This window comes from Caretta caretta, chromosome 15 (genome assembly GCF_965140235.1).
Source record: "Caretta caretta isolate rCarCar2 chromosome 15, rCarCar1.hap1, whole genome shotgun sequence".
NCBI classification, from domain to species: Eukaryota; Metazoa; Chordata; order Testudines; family Cheloniidae; genus Caretta; species Caretta caretta.
In genome coordinates, this window is record NC_134220.1 from 15761483 (window position 1) to 15784513 (window position 23031).

Sequence of the window (23031 nt, forward strand, 5' to 3'; positions counted from 1 at the left end):
TATTCTGCACTTTTGATGGGAAACTCACGATGACATCAGTGAGACATTTCCTTTGGGTCAAGTGTAGCATATGGCCCTAACATAGGCCAGTCTATGGACCCTAACAAAAATTGTAATTTGGCCCACTCCATGGAACTTGGTTAAATACATTTTGTGGACATTTAAGGGGATTTCTAGCCAATACATTATGCAACCCTTTCAATTTTAAAAAAATGTAAGATGGAAAATGTGAAGTTTGGAGAAAAAATTGTGTTTTTCAAACTGAGGCCTTTACGGTAAAGCTTTTTTATTTGTTTCCTTGTTCTTTGCTGGTACAAAATATTTCATTATTTTCATACTACATACAGATGTGGTTAAAAGTTGTTGTGCAATAAAAGTAATTTCTGTATAAACCTTAATGTCTTTAAAGGCAACACTATATTATTTTATGATGCATCACTTCTGAAACTGTTTCATTTTAAAAGTTATATTTTTCTCTTTCTTACAGTCTTTTCAGGGAAGCCAGGGAAGAGCCTACCTCTTTAATTCTGTGTAAGTATGACTACAATTACATACTTTCTATGAAGTATCATCTTTTGGTATGTTCCTCAAATGGGCAAAATACTCAACATTAGTAAGAGTGTCACTTTCATCTGCTCTTTCAATTTCTTTTCTTAATGGACTATGGCCTTATACTGGCAATCCCTGTTGATAAGTGTGACTGGAATAACTGGCCTTTCTCAGGAGAACGTTACTATTGTGCAACTCGTAGTCTGAGCCTTCCTTACAGTTATTTAGGAAATCCTATCATTAGTCACATTTAACTCTTAATTAGAAATAAAACTTTCAACTGCATCTGATTCTAACTGAATTGAGGCAAGTGACACTAAACTGTTTTATTCCAGAAAACCATGTAAGGTTTGACATTCAAGTAAATTATGTTACTGTAACTTTACTCTGGTGGACATCATCACTATAGCCCAAAGCAAAGCCATTATTTTTTCAGGTTAACCTTTAGGATGCTTGAATATTGGCCTTGAAAATTGCAGATTTGTCAGAAGCAAGAAGCCAGACTTATCTCAAGAGGGTCCAATGTTTGCAGTAGCCCCTTAACACTGCAGTCCTACATACATGCTTGTTACCTTGCTTTTATAGATCGTGAACTAATTTTGATTTTGTAATATGCTGTCATTGGATTGCATCTCTATTTTTAACTAGCTGAATTGCTCGGAGCAATTCATAAGTAGAATGCAAGTCAGATGTGTCTGTTTTATTTTTATAGGCGAGGTAATTATGGTGAAGATTGAAAGATGTGACTCTACCTTTTACAGATATCTTTATTCTTTTATCTGTAGTTGCTTCATGTAGAATTGAGATGCCAGGCATAGTTAAGAGTACCACTGATCTGGGTAGTATAACAGTTTTAACCAAATGTTGCCTGATTTTCCTAGAATGACTATTTGACTAGTCTTTTAGGCATATGTTTTTACTTGGGAAAGTTTCCTTTTGGAGCAGTACTCCATAGCTAGATATGCAAGAGGCATTTCATTGTTTTTTAATATTCACTGTCAGTGATTATTGTATTTTAACCTATGGTCTATAGCATAGAAATATTGCTAAAGCCTTTCCTACATTAATGTAGTCGCATTGTTACAAATCCCTAGCGTAGAAAAGGAAAGCTGTAATTGGCACTGGTGGACCTTACCCCTGTTTGAAAGCAGCTAATTCCCAGCATAGGCAAGGCCTAAGTTATTAGCCATCTGTCACTTTTATTAATATATTGTTTTAAGTACTGTTAAATAGTTTCCCATTTATCGTGCTTTGTTTTATGTTACTTGATGACATGGGTGATAGTTAACTCATGCTACAAATGACACCATTTCATGGTAGAAAATGAAAAACAAAATGATTACACTTTTTTCCTCTTGACTCTTTAAATATAACCCTAAAACTTAATTTCACAAATGTTTGACTAAAAATAGTGGCATATATATCTTGGAGACTTGGTCTCAGATTTCATCTCCAGGAGGAAAGTAGGATGTTGTCAAACAAAAAGCAAGATCTGTCTTGTGGTTTAAGATACTACTATTTCTGTTGTTTGTTATAGGGTAAATGTGGGCTGTGGTCCAGCAGAGGAGAGAGTTCTTTTGACAGGTTTACATGCTGTAGCAGATATCTATTGTGAAAACTGTAAAACTACTCTTGGATGGAAATATGTAAGTAATGTATATAATAATTTATTTCTTGATCAAACATTCATATATGTAGCAATCCATAGTTGTCCTTAATCTACTGAGGCACCATTCATTATTGTGACAATGAGTGACTCTTAATCCATTATATCCACATCTAGCAGAAAAAAAATACTGCGTTTATAACTAGTGTGCGTAATACAAACAAAACTATATTACTTGAATGTTATAGCAGGTTCCATGTCTCACATTTTGAGAATAATAAAGCCAGTATAAGCTGTAGGCCCCATTATAGTAGTGTGGGTTTTTTTTCTATAGTGCCTATTACCTTGGTATTTAAGTGCCACACACATTTTGGTATTAAAACTTTGGATGTCAAGTTTTCAGATTTCTTTATTTTCTTCTTTGTTTTCTTAAAATGCCAGATAATTATAGTGATAAATGGTGAATATATTGTACTCTATGCTACAAATAATCACAATAATTAACTCAATTTTGTGGCTGAAAAGTAATCCAGACTGCTAACATGCTACAGTTTTCGCACTGTAAAAATGTTAAATTCTTCTTTGAGGTGACCTTTACATATTTCCACTTGTAGGATGTACTCGGTTCAGCTGAATTTCACAATCTTCTGGAAAACAGCTGCATGTGTTCCCTCTCATAGTAATAATGAACATCCAGAGCTGAGGTTGTAAAAGGACGATTTTCTTTGTCCAGTCATGGAATGAAAGAAACCAAACAGCTACATTAGAAGGTTTTATTTCCAGATACCAACTTTGGTTTCTGTCATTCCTTCTCTTACCATGCAAGACTGGTTTGGAACTCAGAAGAACCTAAGATATTCTGATAAACACACTCCACACTCTTTAAAGTAATGAAAAACAACACCTGTCCAAAATTTTAAATTGCTTCTAGGAAATCACCTACAATTAAGCTGTGGCTTAACAAAATACAAAAAAATGGCAAAAATCATAGTCTGAATCCAGCAATCCCAAGGGTAGTTTGAGGAAAGATTGGCCTTAGCAGACCTGTAGTTGACAATATGTAAAAACAGGTGCGCGTGCGCACACTCTCTCACTCACTCACTCTGTCTTGGCTCTGAAATAAAGTATCAGCATGATAATCCTGGCATTCCATAGAAATGACAGTCATGTTAAATGTCTAATGTACCTTGAGAGCTGCTCAAGATATTGTACTGATGGAGGTCATAGTAATATCTAGGTAAATAGATATATGTATGTACTATAAATGTTGAATTATAGTTTTATGCATAGGCACGTGCAATTTTATATTAACATTTTAGTGTGGATTTTATGTAAAGGACACCATATGTGCTAAAAATTAGATATTTCAAGCAGGAAAGAGAAAACATCCATACAAATAAAATATCACCAGAAAGCCTTAATAGATGTTACAGATGTTAATTATCTATTCATTTTTATTTGCATGTCAAAATTGGTAATGAAATAATGTGAAAACCTAACTCTAACTCAGTATTTTAAATATTTTTATTTTCTTGTTTCTAGGAACATGCTTTTGAGAGCAGTCAGAAATACAAAGAAGGAAAATTTATCATTGAACTTGCCCATATGATCAAAGACAATGGCTGGGAGTAAATTAAAAGCATTTTTTCACTCTGTTTGGACAATATTCTGTGGAACATGCTTTATACAGACTAATGCAAATGAAAGGAGGATTTTGGCTGAGGTGGCTCTGAGAATATCACTGAACTTTGCAACCTCACAAATGAATAGTGTAGTTTATGTGGCTCTTTCAGGCCATGTTTGCCTTTTTCTCCTTGTGTAAGTTCCCTCTTTTTGTATATGTATTCTTGTGTGAACAGTTGTTTTGGAACATTTTGGATGACCTTTTTCTAAACTCTCAAGTTCTAGAGAAACAGTTCACTATCTGCAAATGAATTTTACCGGTTAACATCTTTATTTGACCTATGCCTTTAATGCTACCTTTGCTGTGCATGCTTCTTGCCTAAACACCTACACCAAATCTAGCAGAAGACTGATATGAGTAGTCCTGAAGAATGTATGGGCTGCGGGTGTCTTTTTATATGTAGCAATTTCTGATCTCTGGCAGTAAAAGGGATGCAGTATTAGAGTATTCATTAATTGCTTTTTAAAATTTGGGAGTACCATAATCTGTGTACATCTTGCAGGCAAGTAAATTAAAGATACAGTGCTCATTTAGAAATCTTTCAGTTGCACTGACTCAATTTAGTAGATCTTAAGTTTTGCAAAAATGAGTACATTAATGGTTCAATATTTTTAGTGCAACTCATTTACAAGGATACTAAGGCAGTGATACTGTAGAATATATTTAATCAACATAATTGCATTCCTTACCCAGCAAACTTGTCTTGAAGGGAGAAGTTGATAAAATTACAGCCTGCAAGATCAAAGGGCACAAAAATATATGCATCTTGTATTTATAAAAAATTAGTCAGTGTAAACAAGTTTTTGGTACTGCACCTTTTAACAGTAACAGGGACTTGTGCATCAGTGAAGTTTTATGGCTGGTTCCATGTAGCTGTGTAGTCTAATGCACTGGACAAAGAGGTTGTTATAAAGAAAATTCATTGAAATATTCTGCTTTTGCTACACTTTAACAAAAATATTGTTATTTTTTGTGACAAGAGGCCAGAGCTTATGAGATGGAAGTTAGTAACAGTACCTGCAGAAGAGTGGGGGTTGGTAGATGGGCAGGAAAGTGTGAAGTTGACTTCATTTCTTCATAGAATAGCAAGATAATTTTTACAATAAAAAAAATAAAAAGGGGTTTGTTGGTTTGCTGGATAAATCATCCCCAAAGACATTTTCATAATAAAATTTATATAAAGCTCGCATCCTTTCTGTTTTTTGTTTTTTTCCAGCTGCTTCTTAACTGGAGTGACTTAGTAAGAAAGCCTTCTGTAGATGTGTATCCACAAAATTTACCATTGGGTTTTGTGCATGCACTTTCAGAGAAATTTTTTAAAAAATTAATCTTGTGTCTTGTATTCATTGCTAACTTTGTTATCAAATGAAAAGTATTTGTGGAGGACCTTTTGTACTTAGCTCCCTTAATGCTTGAGGACAAAATGGTTGGCAGCGTCTTTTACATTAACACTACATAAGTACTATGATGGAATGAACAATATGAAAGCCTTACAATAGAATAGAGGTTAGTTTTCTTTTAATAACTATTTTAACATGGCATTTGTGAAGTTTGCAATGTGTGCCATTGCTGCTGCTGTTACATTTTGGGTAAATCTCTGACAGGCTTTCAAAACTCTACTGCACTTTATTACCAGACATTATTCATTTACAAGCATGCCAATGACTAGGAGCGATACAGAAGTTGTCCATCAGGAGCTGTGATAATGAACCTACAGAAGTTAAATTTTAAAAAGTAGAAACAGGAAAAACCCTTGGGCTTAAGTCCAAAGAACTGGTCTAGTACAACTGGGTCCAATATGGATTTTGTGGGGTGGCTTATATTGCTCCTCCATAATCAAGAATTAGATTGGACCCAGGAGTCCCCTTTATCTGAATGGCATTGGCACAAGATGGTCATCTGTTGCTGCCATCTGTTCAATCTGAAAGAACCTGGAATTCTGTTTTGTTTGGGCTATTTTTCAATTTTCCTCTAGTATAATGTCCATTGCCAACAATGAAAGCACCGAAACAGCCATCAACAAGGGGTTTGTGTTGGCTTCAAAGCCTAAATGTAACACCCATGGAGATGTCTACAGAAAATGTATATTTTCTTTGTCTGGCTACAGACTCAAGAAGAATTACACTGAGTTGAAGGAAAAAACACCATGACCCTTCACTATAAAAATGAGAGTACAAATTTAAGGTTAATGTTTTCTTTTTACAAGAGAGAACAATCTGTAGTAATATTTTAAATAGTGGATTTGGATGTTTCATATCAATGAGCTTTTTTTTTTTTAAACTAGAAAAGATATTCTTATTTAGATGCTCAACCTCTTTTTTCAGTGCATTATTTATTTGTATTTCAAACTGGACATTTTCACCAAAACCTTAATTACCCTTGATGCCAAAGGTTGGGATTTCATTTAGTGCTTAGCACCTAAAACTTCAGCTACTGGCATAAGGAGTTGATGTGAGTTATGTATAATGTTATGGCTTTTAAGAGAACCAAATGAAGCAATATTCTTATTAGTCTTTGGGGGGGGGGGTAAGAGGCAGTAGAGAAGGAGCTATAACTAATACAAAATTCCTACTGCACACTACTATGTAATAATTCTTTATGCTTGCTGTGATATCTGGGAGTATGTGAACGTTTTTTTCTTATTGTTTGACTTGAGCAGTGATTCTTTGAAACAATTCTCCCATTGTAAAGATGTGGAGAATTACGCCTAATGGTTTTGGTGAAAGTTGGTTCCAGATATTAATGGCTGCTGGTTGATGTGAAGAGGTCAGTCTGGTCACTGAACCTTCCAGCAGTACATTAAAAAGAAAAACTTACTTGAAGAGAATTCTACAAAGCATTTTCCCTCTAACCTTTATTTTTTTTTAATATATTAAGATTATATTTAAAGGTTTTGTGTGTTCATTCTGGGCAAGTTTACTTCCTCTCCCACTTGAGCACTTTTGTTACTTGTACTGGTTATTTTTATTGTTGGTCTTAACATTTATTTTGTATTTTTTTTTTATAAAGTGTAACAAAAAGCTTTTGTGAACTCTTGTTTCATGCTAGCTCTTTCTTGGACCAAATGAACCAACTACGAGCTGGCTTCTTGGAAAGAATGTTCATTGGGATACATAAGAATATGCTAGCGAAAAATATACATGTATTGAAAGGATTTTCTTTTGAACCCATAAAAGCAATGGCTGTCCAAAAATAATTAAGCATCATAATGTGACATGATTTTGGAATCTGGTGACACATTCTTCATTGTCTAGGCCCTAAATAGTGGCTGTAACACTGGTGTTACAATATTGAGAGTCTGCTTCAAATGCCAGTATTCTTTCCTTGGTTTATAACTGTGGACACCTTTTTAACCAATGAAAGGCAATACTGTCATTTACAAAATGTTAAGTTGTAAAAGTTCCTGTAAACTGTCTGACAGAATTAGGGAGGGCTTGCTGACACATCAGCCTTACCACTTTTGCTGTTTTGGATTTTCTTTTTCTTTCACTGTGTTGCCATTTTAATATACAGTATTTCATTACCCTCCTAACAATCCATAACCTCTTCTGACTAGTTTCTGCCTGTTGTTCAATGCGGCTGGAATATGTGAGCTTTTTCATTATCTATAAACTATATAGTGATGTAGGTTGAATTGTAACAGTACTAATGTAACAGGGCACTAATAAAGTCCTGATGCCCTATTGCAAACTAAATATTTGGCAAGTTTAAAAATAATCAGCAGCCTCTCTGTAACTGGCTTAATTTTCATGCATCTAATCTTATAGCAGGTTGTGGAAGACATGAATTGAAATTAATTTTATTTCAAGTGAACGATACCTCAAAGTAACAAACAGAAGCAATTAATCCTTTGATTATGGAATAGTAATATATCCATATTGCTCCCTAATGTAAACTACGTTTGTGCTAACGTAGGGTGCTTGGTACCATTTCCAATGGACTTGAACATTTTTCTTTATATATTGCTCTCTCAGATTTTTTTTTTCCAGATAAGAGGATCATACAGTCAGATTGCAAGACCTGTATCTAGATTGAGGTAACAGAGTGCCACAAAGAGAGACAAATTTTAACATCCCAGTTGTATGATAATGGGACAAGAGTGGAAGGAAGCCGTCAAATTATTGTTAAACTTGTAGGATATTGTATTGTACTTCATTTAGCACTAGTGTAAGCCAATCAGCAGTATCTATTGTAAAGGAACAGGAATTTCAGAGGTAATTTTGAGAAGGACTGTTATAAATCATTTAAGGCCTAAAGCATGAGTCATAAATGGCAACTGAGTTGTGTCTCATATTGTTTCTTAAACTCTTTAAAATGCTTTCTTTTAAAGATGACAGGCTGCTTTGCTGTTTTGTCCTAGCAATACTGTATATCATTTGTTGTTTCACTATATTGTATTTGAGGTATCACAATAAAAGTTTTAATGGTTTTGTTGAGTTACTTTTTAACTTTGTGCTATTTGTGGTCATGGGAATTGTGTTACGCTATGTGAATACATATTTTAGTTATAATGTCAAGCTAAATGTTTGCTTTTTCTTCATAAAAATATATTTTCTAAAGATAAGTTAGGATATGTCCCTAGTCAGTGAGTCTCAAACCTCTTGCTCACAACAGTGGAGAGTGCTTAATGGCACTTTCAGAAGCTAAAAGCATAACAAACTTATTTTCAAAAGATTCTGCATAGGAATTGCCTTCTTTTTGAAGGAGGATAATTTGGGGATCTAAACAGATTGATGATGCCTCTTTATTTTATTTAGTAAATTTGGCCAGCCTGACACAGCAGTCATGAATTTCAGGGAAGTGCAGTAAACACAGACACTTTCTTCTGTATTTCTTCTTTGGTCAGGAGGAGCTTTTGTGATTCCTCTTTAATCAGAAAAGTTTTTAAATAGTAAACATTAATTTAGACAGCCGCTGAAAACACCTCTGAAGGAGTTCACATGTCTCTGCACTTAATCATTGGAGTGGAGTCACTTTTTTATATATACATTACACAAAATCTCAACTTTGAGTCAGTAACGGGTATGATGGAGTTCTGTGAAATGCAACTCAGACTTCTCCATTTGAGGGCTTATGCCATCATAGACTTTGTGGAAAGTATAAATCTAAGCTAGCATGTATGTACAAGGAACTTGGAAAGTATGCTGCATCTCCTAGTAATGAAGGACTCTGAAGCATTAATGCCATTAACTGCTAATCTCTTTCCCTAGACCTCCACAGGTGCTGGCAGGACACCCTCCACCATCTCTTCTGGGGTGCCTGAGATGGTTGATGATTACTTTTTCAGGAGCTCCAGCAGAAAAGTTGTTTGAACAAAGAGAAAGTTTTGACCACACAACTGGAGAGGAAGATGTAGTCTTGTGATGAAAGAAATTCATTTAGAACTCAGGTGATCTGGCTTCAGCTCCTGGTTTATCCACAGGCTGCCTTTGTAATTTGGGTAAGTCACTCTTTCAGTTTCTCTTGTACAAAATGAGGCCTCACGGGGTGCTGTCAGCATAAATTCAATTAACATATCTGAGGCACTCTTATTCTATGGTAAAGGGGCTATACCAGTGCCTAGATAGATCCTGGCTTCTCTTTTGAGAATATGCCCTGGCAGTGTCTGAGCTTCTTTGGGATTTATAGGAGTTTGATCCCAAAAATCATTCAGAGTTTCCCATCAGTCATTGTTTATGGGTTCTATGGAAGTATTCAGAGGTTATTTCAATAGTTGATTAGAATGCTGTATGTAGATGTAGATTATAATCTAGATGTGTAGATGTAGATTATAATCTGACACTCATCAAACCCCTATTTTTCCTTCATGGGAAAATTTTAGGAGTTTAAATAGGACCTATAGCGTGGTCTGGAGGTCAGCTGATGTTTAGGTTTTGGCAAATTGTTAAGGAAAACAGATTAATTAACTGAGGACACCAACAGAAAGTGTCCAGCTTCTTCTCCCCTCATAATTAAACTGACCCTAGTTAGCTCCATTATCTCAATGGCTACCGCAAAAGCAAATATAGAAACCAGGACCCCACCCATTTGAGGCTTTATTGGTTAAAATCAACACCTTAATTGAAATAAGTAGTATGTATTCATCAAAATGAGCCTATCACAGAGGCCCAGATCCTCAAAGGTATTTAGGTATGTTAAATACCTTTGAGGATGATTCTGGACTAGGGTGACTACTGGCCTCTTTCAGAGGAAGCAGGTCCAGTGCATCTGTGATTGATTAGCTGCCTTCCAATTGGGATTAAAAGAAGGCACCTGGCTATATAAAGACTCAGTCAGGAAAGGGGCAGAAACACAGAGAAGAGAAGGAGAGAGCTGCCTGAAGAGGAAAGGGTGAAACAAGATTAGCAGAGATCTAGTATAGAAAGACATTGTGAAGAACAAAAGGTAAAGAACATTTTTGATGAGGACTTCTCAGCTGGGGTTCCCCAGACTTGGTTTACAGGAGAGCTTGTGCAAAAGCCTCTAGGAACAAGGGGAAGACCCCACCTGGTTAGAAACTGCCAAGCCTGAAACAAGAGCGGGGAGCTGGAGGGTGAATCCTAAGAGCTGCATAGGACTCAACAGGCAGGAAGGCCTGAATGAGTGGAACACTATGAAAAGTCTCCTTGCAGCAGGCCTGAGTGGAGGACTGTGGGAATGGGAGCCCAGAACAAAAGGCCCTTCCCAAAGCAGGGGAAGGAATCACAGGCAGGGAGGCCTGGGTAAGTGGTACATTGTGGGAAGTTCTCTTGTGGGAAACCTGACTTGAGGCTACTGGAAAAGTGTCACAAGGACAAAGCGACTCTGGGAGCTTTCCAGCAATGGCCTGGAGAGTGGAGGCCTGGGACTAGGACAGAAAGAATCTGGGGACCGCTGGGTTAATGACTCTGCAAAAGATGAGTTGTAAGTGATACTGCAGGTGGGAGAACAGAAAAGGGTCCATTTAGAGCCTTTTTTACTCAGAATTTCAGGAGAATGGTTTTATCACAAGGATTCTATGGATTATTGAGCAGGCAGAGGAATGAATAAATCATCCCTAAAGGCAAGCTTTAGAATTGGACATGGAGAGAGACTGCTTCTTTTGTGGCTGGACCAAGGGGAAACTAAGGCAGGTACACCTGTCATGGCAGGGTCTGACATGAGGGCGCGCAAGGCAGGGCTGTCCTATTGCAGAGCCCTACCCACAGTCAGTAAAAAATCTCTTAAAATTCCTTTAATCAACCAGTTGATTAAACTAATTAAATTTTCAAAAATGCATCAACTGATTTGAACAGTTGTCCATTCTTTTATGTATTCTAAATGGGTTCTCCCTTCATGTATTGACTGAGTCTTATCTATATAAGGTATTAATGGAATTGGAAAATATGCTTCCTAGAATGTAAAGTGTGGATGGTTCAAGAAAGCTACCAGTTCTTCAAGGCTTATGAAGAATGGGCTTTATGTTTATTTTGTTTTGTTCTGGTGTAGGGTGTGTTTTGTTTTGTTTTTCATTACTAGGGGAGATGCACACCAATGGTGCTAGATGCAAATATTTTGAGTGTGAAGGATTTAAAATACCATCCTTTCTGGAAAACTGCCTACATTTGAAATAGGCAAAAATATACAGTTGAACCCACTTGTTCTAGTTCCTTAGCATTGTAAATTGTTGCTAGCGGCTTGTGATATACAGGAGGTCAGATTAGATGATCGGATGGTCCCTTCTGGCTTTAAACTCCATGGCTCTATGTAACCTGTTAGTGTCATCATGCATAGTGCATATTACTGAATACAAAGCTATCGGCCATCCTTCAATTATTCCAGTTTGTGCATCCTCCTTTGGGTGGTGGAAAGGAAGTGACATTGTGTCCTTGCTGAGGCTAGAGGCCAGAACCTCTTACATAGATGTTTTTTCTCCGTATGTCGCTTTGCCAACTTTGAAAGTATAGTGATAGCTGAATGCTACAACATTGGATCAGGATATAACCCCTTTTGAACTGCACAAGAATGAGTAATGTCTACTTACCATGAATTCAGTTCAGGTTCACTCTGCACCTCTCCAATAATCTCTCATTCTGTCTCACAAAAGGGTGTGGGATTCTTTACATTTGAGTAAAATTCTGTTTGATCTCATAATGGAAAAACTATTTCACTGCTGCATATATAATTTAGAGTAATTCAAACAGCTTCTTTATAACTTTTCCTGGATTCAGTCCCCAATGAGAAAAAGTACCTTTGTGTTTTGAGAAACTGGTTTAGAAATGCCATTAATGTTTGAAACTTTGATACTTTCACTATTTGTACGGGCGCAACAGAATTTTATGATAAAAGTTGATAGAATGTATACTAATTTTGGCAAAAGAGAGAATCTGAGCTACCTACATGTTACCAAATGATGGAAGGGTCCATTTGGAAGAGAATTTGGAGAAAATATAGGACTTTTCATACTCCAGGCACCTCACAGTAATAACACATTTACATATTGATAGTGCAATGACTTTATATAGGCAGCTACACCAGTCATTATATGCTCAACAATGTGCTATAGTACACTTTGGCAATCAGATCAACATCACCAAGAGAACTGGAATGTTACTCTCTATTCTCTTTGAAAAGTGCACATAGAATATTTGATTTCCAGCTGGACAGCCATTAGAGGGTAGGGAACTCAATCACCTTTCACTAACTTTTATGAGAATGCAGACTGTTCATCTTAAGAAATGAACCCCTGCATTTGTCGCTTGGTGGAAAGCCCTTGTCTTTACACATTAAAAATCTCAGCCATGAGGCTACCCTATGGTAAAATATGACAAGGTCTCTATTTACAGACAAGGTCTGATTATTCTAAATGGGGTGTCAGTAGTGACTACAGCTTAAGCAGTTAACCCAGTCAGAGCCCTTCTCAAAGGCTAATCTTGTCCAAGTGTGTTGTTTACCATTTTTGCCTTAATCTGTTGATTTCCCAATCTTACTCAGCTGTTCCACAGGCTGTGCAACTACGTCTGCAACCGACATAAATGCCTCTCTTTGGTGAGCAAGACAGCTGTGGAGTTGTTGGCTCTGAGCAGTGTAATTCTTTGGCTGTGGAGCATCTCTTGAACAAGGTGATATTAACTGCTACTTCTCTTGTAAAGACTGTCCCACTTAAGGTTATTTGCTCATTCATTTTTGGCGATGTCACTGGTTGGGACTCAGAGGCCGAGCACAGTGAAGGCAGACTAGGCTCTGGGATGCTTCTACAGACATAGAAGCAGGCTAGTCTGTGGTTAAGTTAAGTTACAAACTAGAGTAGTCAAAAAATTTGACTTAAGTACAGACTAATAATTGTGGGAGATATGAAAAGAGGAACATATATTACCTGTCACGATTGCATGAAATAATGTGCTGTTGCTGTGGACATTCTGGCTTCTGAGCATTAAATCTAAATTTTCTATAGATAAATGTTACTACTTAACTTCAGTCTTGGGCCAGATGGCATCTAGGTTAGAGATTTCTAGAGCTCTGCCTTTGAAAGGTATGTATAAATAATAATACATAGCATGTGTATCACTTGACCTTAAAACTTGACAATCTTCAGAATGTCCTTTATAAGATAGAAATGAATGATTACCATCTCCATTTTCCACATGGGGAAACTTAGGCAGATAAGTGGCTTTCCCATGATCACAGAGGGAATTGATGTCAGAGCCAGGCTTAAACATGGGTTTCTTTTTCCCTGTCCTTTTCTTCCAACTCAGCCTCTTTACTTGCAGTGCATTACTAGTCTTCAGAAATATGAAATGTTTTAATAGCAAAAATGTACAAGTTCTTAGGGTCTTCTGCTAGTCATGATATTTTAAGCAATATTTCTTTTTATGCATTTGACCTGTCTCTTATTATTTGGATTTATATTTGCTCATTTGTGCTGTTACGGTCTCTTGGTTCTGAAGTATTTTGTGTGTTTTAGTATACTGGAGAGGAGGCAGACTCTAAGGTTCGCCACCATTCTCACTCTGAATATAAACCATATGCCAGAGCCAATAGGGTTGCAAATGATACGTTCCTGGGTTCAAGGAAGTCTCCTAAATTGTAATCCGAGTCACAGAACAGAAGCTCAAGTTCACCTTTAGCTCTTGCTGACAATCCCATACTTCACTGTGTATTAGCTATTCCTGTGGTATTGGAAAAGCTGATTCATCTGCTTACCCTTGGGATCGTCCCTTAAATAACTCTGCTTTCACACAAGCCTGGCAAAAATCAGAATCCCTTAGTGCATGGGTTCTCACAGTTTTCCATAACGTGGATCACCCTTTGTTAAAGACTGGCTTGTGGATTGCTTTCCTCCACTGAGACTGAGCAAGCTTGTCTCCCACTCATGACTGAGCAGACCACCTCTTTTTCCACTGGCAATCAAATAACATCCCTATGACAACTAAAGCAATTGCTTAGACAGTAGTAATAATAAATATATGTTTAGCAACTTTTTAATGCAATACCATCATAGGTGCTGACTCCGTGGGTGCTCCGGGGCTGGAGAACCCATGGGGAAAAATTAGTGGGTGCTCTGCACCCACCAGCAGCCAAGCTCCCCACCCCACCTCACCACCTCCTCCCAGCACACTGCGTCTCCACTCCTCCCTCCCTCGCAGTGCTTGCTGCCACCAAACAGCTGTAGCAAGCGCTGGGAGGGAGGGGGAAGGAGCGGTAACGTGGCAGGCTCAGGGGAGGAGGTGGGGGTGGGGACTTTGGGAAAGGGATTGGAATGGGGTGGGAGGGGGCAGGGCAGGGGTGGAGTCAGGGCAGGGGCAGAGCCAGAGGAGGGTTGAGCACCCACCAGCGCCAGAAGAAGTTGGCACCTATGAATACAATGGCTGGACTCGGAAAGAACCAGAACCATGTGACTGGCCAGGACTCTACTGATCAGCAGCAAGTGCTGTGTGGAGCACAGGTGCTTCAGATCACAGTTTGGGAACTCAGTGTGCTCGTGGCACTTCACCATCATCAAGCATAAGGAAAATACAGTGGTGTGGTCTGATCTAATCTCCTAACTGGAGAAATCTCTCTAACAAGACCCAAGTAAGCATCTTCGTTCCCTCCACCCATCTGTCACTCTCTCGCTGAGCATTCTTGATATTCAACCAAGATGGAGAAATTAGCTATTTTTCCAAAGAGCTACCACTCTTTCGGCAGCATGCCCAGCTTATGTTGATATTCCTTTTTCTGTGTTGTGTTGCATATAAACATGCCGATTCTATCCATAATATGACTTGCTCCTCAGAATCTGACAACCTTTTGTTCAGGATTTTTGTACTTCCCTCTGACAAACAGGGTTTTCCTGCTCTTAAAGTCTCAAGTGTGCTGTATACATAAGATCTCAATCATCTAAGTAGCAGTAGTATTTAGTTAGTGATTTTATTCTGGTCTGTACTTCTTTTGGTGTGTGAACATATACAACTGATCACCTCTCCCTTGCATCCTATTATGGAAGGTGGGCTGTGATCAAAATTGTAATAAAGGTATGTTGATCATACAACATACATTTAGGTTGGAAACAGACATAGCCAGACTCAGAATAGTCCCTTTGAGTCCGTTCCCAGAGGGTGGGCAGAAGAATGGAGCAGAGTTTACTGAACAGCTCTGAGAAGGGGAAACTGAGGGTAGGGGTGCTGCAGTTTGAGGGGCATGCTGTGGATGTAGTGACCCTGGAACAATCCGCATGCTAGACGGCCGTCTCCGCACACCGGCTGTATTTCAGGAGTTGGTGTGTTATGGACTCTAAACCCCGTTGTGCGACAAATGGAATTTGTTCAGTGTGATGAGCATTAGTGGGAAGAATAATTGGACAGTGTTAAATCTCTGAGACAGGTCCCCCACTCTCTTGTTCATCTGCAGGCTGAGAGGTGAAAGCGTCCATATTATTAATCCTGCTTCCCCCTGCAGCCAGCCATATTCCTAGCTTCAGATTAGAAAAATGACCCATCCCCTGCCTGAATAGAGACTGGAATGTTGTTTAGGAGTTCTGGACCAGCTCAAAACCCCATTACTTCCCAGTAGTTCTCAGACTCCTTCCCTACTTCAGCACACACTGTGGTTTAGGAAAAGTGCTACAGTATTTCTCCAGACTCCCATAAAATAATGTACTGTTGGTAGTGTTTTGGCATCCCTCACTGCTCAGCAATCACCCCTACGGGCTATGGCCTAAGGGGAGCAAAATAATCACTGTTCCCATCTAACTATTTGTCATTCACTAGCTAACGCTTCAGTCATGCCAGCTCTCAAACAGGTGCTTGACTTGATGCACATGCGTAGTCCCATTGAGTTCAAGGAGCCCCATTAATTATCACCTGACACTTTATGCAGTCATTTGCACCAGGGCAAAATGGGTGTAAAACACTCCCAAATGAGAATAAGCATTTTGTGCCCACTGTGCACTAGTATGAATTCAACAAAATTTGGGCCCAAGAGGGCTATTCCCCTGTATATAATTAGGCACATGCAAAAGGGGCCTAGGGAATTATATAGCAGGTATGCCATAGCCAGCTGCTTCTTTCCGTCTTGCAATAGAAGGCCCCTTGGTCATGTGTCCCAAGACTTTTGATCCATGGCAGGAACGCGTCTGCCAGAGCACTCTCAAACCGTTATTCACTCTCTCTCACCTTTTTTTCTTGAAATAGTCTGGAGACTGCTCCTTATTCACAATCTGAGTGGATGGCGGTAGCTGTAGAATGGACCACAGATAGATGTGCACAAAACCATTCTGCTTTGTAAACAAATATTAACTTCTTTCCCTCTCGGAATAATCTGTCATGCGCAAGAAAAATCTGTCATGCACTGTACTTTCCCCAGCTGAAATGAGTATTTATTGTGGCAATGGCCATTGAATTGTTTCCATTCATTACAAAAGAATTAACTCAGCCCTCTTTTTTTAAATCTATAGAATCATAGATATATAGGACTGGAAGCAACCTTAATAAGTCATATATTCCAGTCCCCTGCCCTGAGGCAGGACTAAGTATTCTGCAGATCATCCCTGACAGGTGTTTGTCTAACCTGTTGTTAAAAACCTCCAATGATGGAGATTCCACTCCCTAGGTAATTTGTTCCAGTGCTTAACTATCCTTACAGTTTGGAAGTTTTTCCTAATGTCTAACCTAAATCTCCCTTACTGCAATTTAAACCCATTGCTTCTTGTCCTGTCAATTTATCACATTCTTTTTTATAGCAACCTTTTACATACTTGAAAATTGTTTATGCCCCCCCCCCCAGGCTTCTCTTCTTCAGATTAAACAAACCCAATTTTTTTTCAATCTTCCCTGATAGGTCATGTTTTCCAGACCTTTATTCATTTTTGTTGCTCATATTATATGATAGGTAATATTTTCAGAAGCTCTTAAGTGACATAGGGTCAGACTTTCAAAAATATTTAAGCACCTAGAGGGGTAGATAGAGTGCAAACCTTGCTAAATGCACTGGAGGGTAGGGGTGGTGGAGCTGACACCTGGCAGAAGTCCTGGTCAAAGAGGTGCATTCACAGCACCCTCTGCATATGGCCAGGCTGGGGATTAGATGTAATTCTGGTGGGAGCAAATTCCAGAAGTCAGGATGGGCTATTGAATGTTACCATATATAGACGTTCAGTGCTGTGGGGTGTTTTGCAAGACCAAATCCACAACTGTCTAAAAAAAGCTTACCTCAATTTTAAATACACACAGAAACCCAGACAGTGATATATCACAGTTGTTTTAAACACAAAACCAAGCCTTGTGTGTATTTTGTGTATACCCTGCACAGAAGGGTGTAGCCCACTGCTCACATATCCTGGTAACTATGCTGACACAGGCTCACACTGGAAAGTTAGGCAATGTTTGCTTCAGATCAGCTTGACTGTTTTACAGTGGCTGAACCCGGCATGCCTGATAAAGTCACAACTCTCCGAACATCTGCCTTTTGGGCTGGAGACATTTCTACACGTACACAACTTAATCTCTTTATAGTCCTGAATTAATCATCTGTCTTTCACTGGCAGGCAAATATGTATTAGTGGTTTTGTGTTCTGATTGGATGAGACGGTCTGCTTAACGTGGCGGTTATGACTAGAAATCTGCTTGTGTTTCTATCGGTTTCATCTAGCTTTTCCCTCACGGATTTTGACATTGTCTCTAATAATCCAAGGTCTGCAACATTCCACTTCCTTGCTGTTCCTGGATCATCCTCCTTCACGCCATTGTCATACCAAGGACAGAATTCATGGATATTTGTGAGACCAGAATTTAATGGTGGTCCATTAGCTGGTTGATGGTAGGTGATGGAGAGTGATGCGATATCTGCACTCTGCCCCCATTGGATAAGAAACACTTCACATCCATGCCAGAGCTGAGCACAGTCAGCCCCAAGCACCGGGGGCCCCAATGTTGTCTTTATGACCGGAATTCCTGTCTCGTATGTAGCAATGTGCTCGCACAGTTACAACAGATCTGTGGCTGATGTGTCATTAAAATCTTACTGCAAACTTTCAGGCCCATCATTTATACAGTGAATGTTGTCCTGTCGTGCCATAATCAAACAAAGTGAGATCCTACTGTAGTGTCAAAACAATGGCCCTCCATCCCCTGGAAATGGCATACATCTATGGTGTGCTCTGTTCCTATTTCCCCTCCCATTAGTCCAAAGGCAGCCCTTTTTCTCAATCTAAGCTCAGAGAGAGCTTTCAAAGTTGTGGTGCCCTGAAGCACAGTTGAAACAAAGTGCCCCAGATGGGGCCACCAATGGTCAGGCCTTTTGCAGCACTCTGGATCAAATAGAGGAGAGGGTATGTTTCTTTAGTTAGTGGTTGCCGTTGGAATTCTGAGAATTATCCAACTATTGGCAATGCAGTATGCTTTAACTAGGTATGTCAAAGCCTCAGGTGATGAGAGTGGAGAGTCTGGGTTTTTATTTTTATTTTTTACAGTTCTAACAGTAAATAAATATTTTAAAGGTATGTTTATTGATATGGCCTTGATGTTCTGTAATGTTCAATAGTCCAAAAGTATAAGTATTTGCTGTGCTAGAGTTGCTTGTTTAGCTAACAGGAGATGGAGAAAATAATTTATTGTGCTCTTTGTCAACACTACTAATGTGCTCTCTCTGTGGCCCCCGTGACTGGGGGTCAGCTGCTTGTCTCCCAGCCAGGGTGATGATTTAGAATGACCTGCAACTTCTAAACTAAATGACTGAGCTGGGTTAATGCTACAAAAATTTCTTCTGCAAATATTTCCTCCTGTTTTTAATGTACTTGTTTCAGCCTCACGTTTGTCTCTTTTTGTGCTCTTACTTTCCACCAATAATCAAGCTTTATTGGCAGGAGCAATATTTCAAAGTGACCTATGTGGAAAGTGAATTTTACATTCGTATACATATCTGACCAGTTGCAACTAAACAATACAGCTGGAACAGCCACTGCCATCAAGAGAAAATTTGCAACCCGTCCACAAAGTTTTAAAGAAATTGTGGGCTATCAGCCAGGAAACCCCCAAATAGAAAATGACGCTAAATCTGTTTCATATTATTCCTTCGAAACTATTTGCTCCTCTCTGTTAAACAGAACCAGTACTACCCTAGCACTCTTCCAATGGCCACTAAACATAGACTTTGATCTGATACCTCTTACTGGCCAAAATTTACATTGTTGTTAATACTTAACTTTTATTACTATCTTCCTTGTGTTCACCTACATTAATCCTGAGACACTGAGCAAGCAGACACCTGCTTCTACTTGCTGTGACTATCCATCTACAGGCTCCACATAACATAAACAAATACCTTTCAGGAGAGCAAAACTCTCTACTGCCTTGTCGGGCCTCTTTGAGGTCAGGGAACCTATAGCTGTCTCAGTATCAGAAACAAACAGTAAAATCCATCCTGCTTAGGTTGGAGATTACAAGGTATATACGGTGGGGGTGGGGGGAACCCTCAAAATAGTAGGTTCTAATCCTTCCTGAGGCCTTTAATCTTGGGTCTAATCCACCAAAGCTGTCCATACTGTAACATACAGTGATTCCTGTGGATTTCTGAAAGAGTCCATGTACACTACAACATTTACAGTGTCAGAAGATTGTAGTATAACACTGGTGAATTCTATCCTGTGTAGAAGTGACCAAAATGTTAGTGCACCAGGATCCAGGGCTGCAACCTAGTCCAATGCCATCTCACATGAACACCCAATCTTCATTGTAACCCCCTCTGTGCAGGATTGTGTTTTAACACAAATCTCCTAACTTAATATAGACCAGCTCTTAACTCTGTATTTCTAAAGACAAATGAAATGGTAGTTGCTGATCTATTTTGAATGAGATTTAAAACAGATGTCCTGAATATTTACGACCATTAAAGATCTTGTGACTCTTTTTTCTTAAAAGTCTGGCCAAATTCCAACTCAGATAATTATCTCTGCCTCCCCAGATTTCTCTGTACAGTTTCAATGGGACATGATATTCCTTAACTGCTAAATTATGTTGCTGTGCTCTATTTGACCTCAGAGAGGACTGCTTTTCAGTGCTGGGGGACATGGCCAGTGTGTATAGATTGTTTATCAGTGTGTTATATATGTAAAAGTAATGGGATCCCTGAGGTAAAAAGCATTAGATAAATGTAAAACTCCTAGATTAATTATGTTGCAATGTCAAATGTCGTATATAAGCAAGTGAGTCAATGATTTGTTAAATCTTCTCCTGCTATGGACTCTCGGAGGGCTCCCCATGTCCCTGGATTATTTTTGGACTGGCTCTGGTTGAAGAGAGATTGTATTATTTTCCAAGCTCCCCTGACTCAGGAAAGGTCCAAACCCCGAACTTGCTGCATAGCAGGAAGTGAAAGATGACCACACAATTATAAGTAGCTACCATGCTGTTGGGCTGTATGATTTCAACACAACAGCATCGAGAGGAAGAAAATCCTGCAGCCTGAACTCCACCATGAGCCTTGCTGCTGTCAATTAGCTCAGTAGCTCCCTGTATGTAACAATAATACGCAGGGCAGATCTCGGGCTGAGTTGCATAACTGTCAGGCAAGGGGCACATTTTGAATGGATACTGGCAAGGCTGGGGTTGCTCAAATTTGACCTTCCCTTTCTTTCTACTTGTATGTGTTTACAAAATCCATATAATTCCTTATACAGTGAGTATTTCTTCAGATCTCCAAACATATGCTTTAGGACAAAGATAAACTAAGGTGAAATGTTCACCAGAAGTTTCGTTCCATCCTAGCCACCCCACAGGCTTGTGGTTCTTTGCCCTTCCCCACTGACTTCTTGCTCCTACTCCTGACACCTTGATCTCCCCCCACCCCCGCCTGGCTCACCACAGCAACCAGCCAGCTCTAATCAGCTGTACTGTGTCAGTGGTTGAAGGCTGATTCACTGCTGCGACTGGATTTCCTCTGCTGTCTGGATCCCAACAATTCAGTCCTTGTTTCAGTACCCTCTGTTCTCAGATAAAAGCAGTGATAAAAGCCCTGCACTTCAGCAACCCTAGCATAACAAACTAGTGTATGCATTAGAGGCAGTAAATCAATAAGGAAAGCCACTTCTGTTGCAAGGTTCTGAGGGCTCATTACAAACAGAACTTCCACCTTTCCAGTTTTTGAGGAGACTATCTTACTGGCTTGAAGACTTGGTAAAGTGGGCCTTGAGGTGAGGGGCTGTTGAGGGCATGTTTCACTGAGGCACTTTTGTAACAATAAGATATATCGGGGCGTGGGGGTGGTAATAAAACTGGGACCCAGGTGAAATAGGCATGATCCAAACTTAGGTGGAGTTTGGAGAGAATGCTGGGCAGTGACTTGAGGCTGCCCGGGAGCCAGGCTAATTGTGGCAGTGTAATGAGTTAAGCTAGGAGGTTTTACAATAGTTCTTTCCAACTCCAAATTCAAAGGGTGAACATCACACCAACCAGTCGTGCCTGGGCTGGGGGGGTTGGTATCCGTTTGTGCACAGAAACGTACGAATGGTTCAGAACACCACTTTCCATGAAGTGATGATGTGATGCAAATAACTGTCCAGAGGGACAGACTGTTAAGTGATCACCCTCATAAAGAATGAGGGGGTTTTAAATACAATTACGAAAAAATACTTCACCATTATCCTGTGTGAGTAACAAACATGCCTGGATCTTCTCTGCCATGTGTATTACGATAAGCTTCAAAATGACAGGGTGGATCTCTGAGCCTGTAAAATCACAGGGGGGAGTGGGGGGGTTGACTTCATGTAAGGCTACAGGCCAGGCGGTGTTAGTTGAGTCCTACAAAGGAAGTCTGGTGTCTTGCCTACAGCTGATGCTCCAGTAATTTAAACGTTAAGGAACAAACCCTAGCTTCCCTCTTGCACCCCCTGCAGTAGCATTCTTTGCTTGGGGGGCGGGGGAAGTATTCCAGGAACTGTTGTGGTAGACGAACAATCCCACATGCCATGGAGGCTAATTCCATGGGCGAGCCTTGTGCACTCGTGGCTGTGCAAACACCCTTGGGGGGCAGGACAGGAAGGGGTGAATCTTCCCTACACAGTTAGACCAATCACAGCTATCGCCTCCATAGGCACACCCATCCACATAGGACTGGGACACGGGGGCCACTCCACCTATGGTGCTGGAGTCTAGCTGGAGAGCCGCACTATTGCTGCTTTTTAGCTAGAACAGAAGGATTCCACAGCAATTGCCAGCTTCCAGCCCAGTGACTCAAGCTGAGCCCTGGGAATGTCGTCTGGAGCTACTAGGGTGACCAGACAGCAAGTGTGAAAAATCAGGACAGGGGGTGGGGGTGATAGGAGCCTATATAAGAAAAAAAAAACAAAATCGGGACATCTGGTCACCTTAGGAGCTACCCGGAGTGGACTCTCATTTCACTGATGCATGGTGCAGTGGAGTTCAGTGGGTTTTATGTACTTAAATCTCCCATGGGGAAAGGGGCTAGGTCCATAAGGGCTGGCAACTTCTCGTTCATGCATCCTGTGTGTTGCAGTGTAACTAAGCCCCCAGGCTTCTCTCCCTGGATCTCCGCTAGGGTTAGAATCTGGCAGCAGGACACTTGATGATCTGGGCTCTCGCAGTTTTCACAGTACACTTGTGAGGAAGATGATAAACACAGAATGTTTTGTTCTGTTTTTTAGAATGTTCTTCGCAAGAGATTCCAAGGTCTTGAGCATGGCGTCTGACTGGATTTGGGAGAGCTTTTTTTGGTGGTGGGGACAGGGTTCTCCCCCCTCCTGCAGTGCAAGTAAGTTCATTAG

General features: G+C 39.7%; 1 protein-coding gene across 6 annotated transcripts in view; it reads left to right on the top strand.

Moving 5' to 3' along the window:
• YPEL1 (yippee like 1) overlaps positions 1-8275 on the top strand; it is a 39303-nt gene extending 31028 nt beyond the window's left edge. For all 6 annotated transcript variants that reach the window (XM_048821952.2, XM_048821955.2, XM_048821954.2 and 3 more), the window contains exons 3-5: positions 488-531; positions 2087-2195; positions 3698-8275. In XM_048821952.2, the coding sequence (XP_048677909.1) occupies positions 488-531; positions 2087-2195; positions 3698-3787 (243 nt within the window). In that variant the 3' untranslated portion in view covers positions 3788-8275. The remainder of the gene's footprint in view (positions 1-487; positions 532-2086; positions 2196-3697) is intronic.
• Positions 8276-23031: the final 14756 nt, after the last annotated feature.